At 51.4% G+C, this 6000-nt stretch overlaps 2 protein-coding genes across 2 annotated transcripts; both read right to left on the reverse strand.

The window, feature by feature from the left end:
* Positions 1-465: 465 nt before the first annotated feature.
* Positions 466-2474, reverse strand: N0V96_010669 (uncharacterized protein; the record flags this gene model as incomplete). The annotated part of the gene is made up of 6 exons (XM_065759019.1): positions 466-765; positions 1203-1677; positions 1728-1881; positions 1954-2116; positions 2177-2292; positions 2351-2474. 6 exons carry the CDS (start codon positions 2472-2474, stop codon positions 466-468), a joined length of 1332 nt encoding a protein of 443 aa, XP_065612329.1.
* A 1113-nt stretch (positions 2475-3587) lies between these two features.
* Positions 3588-6000, reverse strand: N0V96_010670 (uncharacterized protein; the record flags this gene model as incomplete). Its single annotated transcript, XM_053189281.2, has 3 exons — positions 3588-4592; positions 5247-5583; positions 5642-6000. The coding sequence occupies 3 exons, from the start codon at positions 5998-6000 to the stop codon at positions 3588-3590; spliced, it is 1701 nt and encodes a 566-aa protein (XP_053053269.2).

Genomic DNA, 6000 nt, shown 5'->3' on the forward strand with positions numbered 1-6000 from the left:
AGAGGTTGCGACATCAAATCCACCTCTGCTAGTCACCATGGACGGCAAACAGGCTGCAAAGCTGTTCCGCGATATTGGAGCGGATGTTCTGGTACCGATGCATTACGAATCATGGGCAAACTTTTCGGAAAATGGGGACCAGCTGAGGGCGGTCTGTGAACAGGAAGGCATTTCTGACCAGGTGCGCTGGTTAGAGCCTGGAGCCGAGAAAAAGATATTTTAAGTAAAATGATCATAACCTGTCATTGCTATCAAGCGGGTCTCAAGTTCTATAATCTGAGATTGATATGAGATATCTCGTTTCATAGTAAACAGTCTGCCGCTGGTGGTGATATGAGCCTAGATATCTGAAATACTCGGGGATCAATGTCAAAGCTCTTCCACAGAGCAGGGCTGCAACAACGCTCGTCCTCCTCGAATTGAGATCTGAGAATGAGCACATATTCAAGCAACGCCGCCTACTCTTTATGAGTATTGTCCACCTTGCTTGGGAGTCACACCCGTTTCGGGGTCGACAACACCATGACCCATGTGTGCCGAGTGAACAAGAGAAGGATTCTCGGCCTTGAGTTTAGCAAACTCCTTCTCGGCCTCCCACGCCCAGATGCTGTCGCTGGCAAAGACAAGATCCATCTCCTCCAAAGTCCTTTGGTTCGACTCGGGGTAAAGTGCCCAGACAACAACTAAGGATACGAAGTTGACAGCACCAAAAAGGTATAATGTCTTTTCATTGAGCTTCTCGAAGATTGTAGGGAGAAGAAGCACCTGTCGATGGTCTTAGCATTTGAGTCAAGATGACAAGGAGGGGTCCCTGCCATGCACTCACCGTCCATCCATTTCCTATCGACCATCCAACGACTCCCCAAGCATTGCCCTTGGCACGCACTTGGAGAGGGAAGATCTCCGCGGGATATAGCCAAGGGACCGTCAACCAAGTCGCACCGAAGACTGCGGTATATAGGAAGACGAAGAAGGTAGCGGCGCCGCCTAGCCCAGAACGGTTGCCGGGACTAGCATTGAGAGTTGCTCTTGCCAAGCCTCCCGCACAGAACATGCATATCCCTTGCGCAACGGCACCCCAATACAGTGTCCACCGTCGACCGATGCGGTCTATGGTAAACACGCAAATCAAGGTCGCAAACTAGACGAAATCAGCTTCCTCCCATCCACAACATGCGAAGAGGGAAAATTCTTCTGCTTACCATGTAGGTGATGTTATTCACACCACTGACCCAAAGGCGCTGCTCCGAACTGATTCCAGCAATCGAAAAGATCGTGGGACCGTAGATCGTGATTCCAGCAATGCCTACCCACTCCTGCAGGATCTGAAGCCAGATGACAAGTTGAACACGGCGGCCGGTGTGCAGTTTCCCTGAGCCTATCCCGAAGAACATGGCAAAGTAACTCTGCTGCTTGGCGGTGTCGTGCTCCAGATTTCTGATGCTGATGATTTCCTGCAGCTCTGCCTCTGCAGCCTTTGCGTCCTCACCCTCGTTTCCACGCAGTCTGCCCAGGATGAACCTGGCTTCCTCTTCTCGGCCTACTTTTACGAGCCACCGTGGGGACTCTGGCATGAACCAGATCATGATGAACAAGGCGATGAGAGGTATGATTTGGAAGGCGATGGGGAATCTCCAAATGAAGGACGAATTGGGGTCCTTGTACTTTGACGTGCCGCTATCACCGGGTTAGGTACCAACATCATTGACTTGGTGTAGCAAACTTACAATTGTAGCCAATAGGCAACAACAACGCCAAAGATGTTGAGAGTGAATTCTATGGCAACGAACTTGCCTCTAGATGTGTGAGAAGCTACTTCTGTTGCCCACACTGGAGTGATGGCATTCAACATGCCGGTACCAATGCCGTTCAAGACTCGCGCTTTGATTCATGTTGAGGTCAGCTTCCTAGCATCACAATGAAGGGTTCATGTTGGTGGCTGTGCCCACGTACCACAAAACATCCAATCCGCATTCTGGGCAGCGGTTTGAAGAGCCGCGGTGCAGATGGACCAGATGCATGCAACGGCAATGGTCTTGAGGCGGCCATATCTATCTCCGAACCAGCCTCCAATTAAGCATCCCACGAGCGTTCCGGGGAGGTAGTAAACTGCTACCTAAGACGTTGTGAGATCAGGGGGGATTCGAAGCAGTTTACCAGATAAGATATTACTTACGATGCCCCCTTGCAACAATGGCTTATCAACAACGACAATTTTTTGCTGCTCGTCCCAGTGACCAAAGCCCATCAATTCCGCATAATTTCGTGCTGTGTTCACGCCGCCCATTAAACCTATAGCACACGTTATCAAACTTGCTTCTGTCAATTGGTAATAAGGATTTTCACCCACCTTGGTCATAGCCGAAGAAGAACACGCTCAAAGAGGCTACGAAACAGACTGCATTGAGCAGCGAGCTCTTGTAGAGCCTATTGGCGGCACTATACTTCGCAAGGATGCCTGTTGGACTTGACATTTTGGTCTACTGCCCTTTTTCTTCTCTAAAAGCTGCACAAGCACGCTGCTGTAACGTCTGGAGAAGAGATCAGCAGGAAAAGCCCGAAAAGGACGTTGAGTTTCGGCGAGGTCATAGAGGTAGTACTTATGTAAGATTTAAATCTAGATTCTTAGTCCCGAGGGTCCATTGCATCGTCTTTACCCCCCACCTATCCATCCTCCAAGTTTCCTCTCCCCACACCCCACGTTTTGAACCGCACGTATCCCATCGACTCTACGGGAACAATAAAACCCGGTAGGTGACATCATTCCAACATCCTACCAGCGCCTTTGCACCATAATACCCTCCAAGGGCGGCTCCGTACCCGTCCGGCGCCCTCTAAACCGATTTCCGGCAGGCAACATAGCGAACGACTGCAAAGAAAGCTCGGGGCGTTGGCCGGTTTGTCGCCGAAGCCTGCAGAAAGCTTACATTGGGGGTGGAGACTTGCATGTTTTTCGCCCAACGGTTGATCCGCCATGAGAGGGACTGAGCGCAGTGAGCGGCTGGAAATCGGATTATCATTGCTTTTTGTGGCATGATCAAGTGACGTCGAGTGAGGAGCCAACCCAGGTTACACCAACAGACCAAGTCGCGACGGACAGAACGCCGCATTGCCCCTGGCATCGCACGATGCCATCGTCGGTTTTTGCCCTTGATGTGCCAGGGCGATGACTTGAATCTACTGCGCGGAGTGCGCTGCTGCCTTACCCGTGATCTGTACCCAGGGACTGAGATATTGACAGATCGCTCCGCATTGCTTCGGTCTTCATGACTCAAATACTCCCGGTTATCTAATCCGCCATCCTCGGGCCCACTCCGATTCCCCGAAATGACCCTCCGGAACCGGAGGCGGCATCACATGAGTACCTGGAATTGACGGCGCCCGTAATGCCTGTAGATCTGCGCTTCTGCAACGTAAAGCTTTATTGTGCGCTGCGATGCCGAACCGAGAGCCGATTAAGGCATAAGAGGGCGAGGGTGTGATATTGACCGGTAGTGGCTTTTATATGAACTTTCTCTAAATCATACAAGTTTTGTACCTCCATTCGCTACTATCAGGATGCTTGTCCCTTCGAACTTGTTGTCGCTTTAAGGAACAGTGTACAGACGTCCGTTGACATTTCCATTACCCAATAACTCAAGTCCCTTCTCGATATCCTCGAATAGAATCTCCTTCGTGGATGGTTTTATGGATCCTGATGCGATCAAGTCCAACACTTCTCTAAACTCCTGAATGCTAGCGCTCGTCGAGCCTTTGAGCGAGACATTCTGCGTGACAATCGCTGTGGTCGTGATTTGCACGCTCTGGGCCGCAAGCCCCACTAACACCACGCATCCGCCAGGTCTCACCGAGGATATCGCAGCCTCAACCGTCTTCTGAGCTCCTGCAAAGTCCAAGATTACATCGAACGTCTCCTCTGAGAATATTCTCAAATCTCTGGCACAGTTGACGGCGCCGAATTCATTGGCCTGTTCAAACTTGTCTGTGTTGATATCGACGCCAAACACTCTAGCACCGCGGTGTGCGGCAATCGCCAGTCCGTTCAGCCCCAAACCGCCTAGACCAATGACAGCAACCGTGTGCGACTTGGACACCCGGCCCTCGGCGACGACGGCGTGGTAGGCAGTGGCAACGGAATCGGTAGCCACAGCAGCCTCGGCAAACCCAACCTGCTCCGGAATCTTGATGAGATTCTTAACGGGAGCGAGAGCATATTCAGCGTATCCGCCGTCGCAGCCTACACCCAGAGCTTCCTGAAAGTTTCTCTCTTGGATCGGGTGGCCCACACAGGCGACAGCTACCCGATCACCGACTTTGAATGATGTATTTGAAGAGTCGCCTAGCTCCGTAACGATGCCAGAGACCTCGTGGCCTAACGTTACGGGCAGCGCGCACATCCACGCTGCGCCGCCGCCGTGGAGGACGTGGGTGTCGGAGTGGCACAACCCGGCGGCTTTGACGCGGATGAGGGCCTGTGCGGGGCTCGGGGACGGAATGGGAACGTCCTGGAGGACAAGGCCTTTGTCGGGGCCGAGGAAACGAAAGGCCTTCATGGTAGGCCGAGATGTTGTGCGCAAAGAGTGGAAGATGAACTGTCTTATCAATTGTCTTGCTACTTCTTGAAGCATCGCTGTAAAGCTCTTTTGTAGTTCAATATCTGCGCCGGTATCAAACTCAACAGTTCCCTCGATACCTCAGACAAAGTACTGGTGAGAATCTCAATTATTAGTGGATTCGCTGCTGTCGATATAGGATGATTCATGATGAGTTTGAACCTTAAGTTGAGGTATGGCCGTTTAGGGTAATTTCTTGGCCAGGGCACCCTTGGTCAGCCCAGGCTCGGCACTTACCCAGCTTAGCATAGAAGTGGGCTGCATCGGTAATAGAAACTGATTGGGAGACACACCGGCAGGAGCGGTTTATCTATCTACTGCGTAGGCAGTATGTGAGGATCGGGGAGGCAGATGCATGCAAAATGTCGAAGGCTAAGCAAATGTCGAAACGATGCCAAACGATCCAGTTGTCAAAAACTCCAAAGACTGATTGGCCGTTTATTACTGACTATTTCCAAGCGGCCCACTCTTCAACAATACTGTAACTTAAAGCACAGTAGATCTGCTACTAATCCTTGTGCTAGCATCAACATCAGCATTCAGGGCGTCTCTAAACTCTCCCAAAGACAACCGTCTCATTGACACGCAAGACTCAATGCCTCCAGAGTTTCGTCGAAGCAAGCCCATATTCACCAGACTAGACGCACGCTCCTGGTCAAGTGTTCCAACGGCGCTCGCCCAGTCTTTGGAGGCATCCAATCCATCGGAGCCTCTTTTGCCAATCAAGCCAAAAGAGAACATGATGATTGTGCCACAGCCGTCGCAAATAGCGTTCCCGCAAGCTTCGTAGCTCACGGAGTAGCCTCGGGCAATCAAATGACTGGCAATACCGGCAATACCGGCGACGGTGTTAGGGGATGTGGCGGGAAATGGCCACTTCACAGAGCCAACCCATTCAGCTACCGTGGCTCTTCCGTTGTCCGCCGGAGCATCCCAGTCGATAGACTTTGCGATTCCAGGTAGCTTGTCACTAATACTTGCGGTTAGCGAACTACTGTTCTTGTCAATAGAGATCAATAAGCACTCACATCAGAGATTGCAGCCCGTGTGAACTCTCAGCTGCAGTGTTTACTTCGGCCATTGTATGACTTTGTGGCCGTCGTTTTTGGGCAGCATGCCATCCTGCAATGTCAACCTGGGTGGTGTTGTACGTCGCTGTAGGTTTCCCATCAACGTCGACATAGATGCTAGCCGTAGAATCGCTGGCCGATGCATAGAATCCAAAGTCAATCTTGCAGGCTCTGGTTTCTCTCGCAATGTTCTCGAGATTCAACTCCTCATCGATTACATGGTTGAAGATGCCGATGAGGAATTGCGGAGTAAGAGACGAGTGGTAGCTTCCGCCAATTCCGCCACTGTCGATTCCATAAGACCCAGCATGGGCCAT

This window comes from Colletotrichum fioriniae, assembly GCF_027942845.1.
Source record: "Colletotrichum fioriniae strain IMI 355084 chromosome Unknown scaffold_15, whole genome shotgun sequence".
Classification (NCBI taxonomy): Eukaryota; Fungi; Ascomycota; class Sordariomycetes; order Glomerellales; family Glomerellaceae; genus Colletotrichum; species Colletotrichum fioriniae.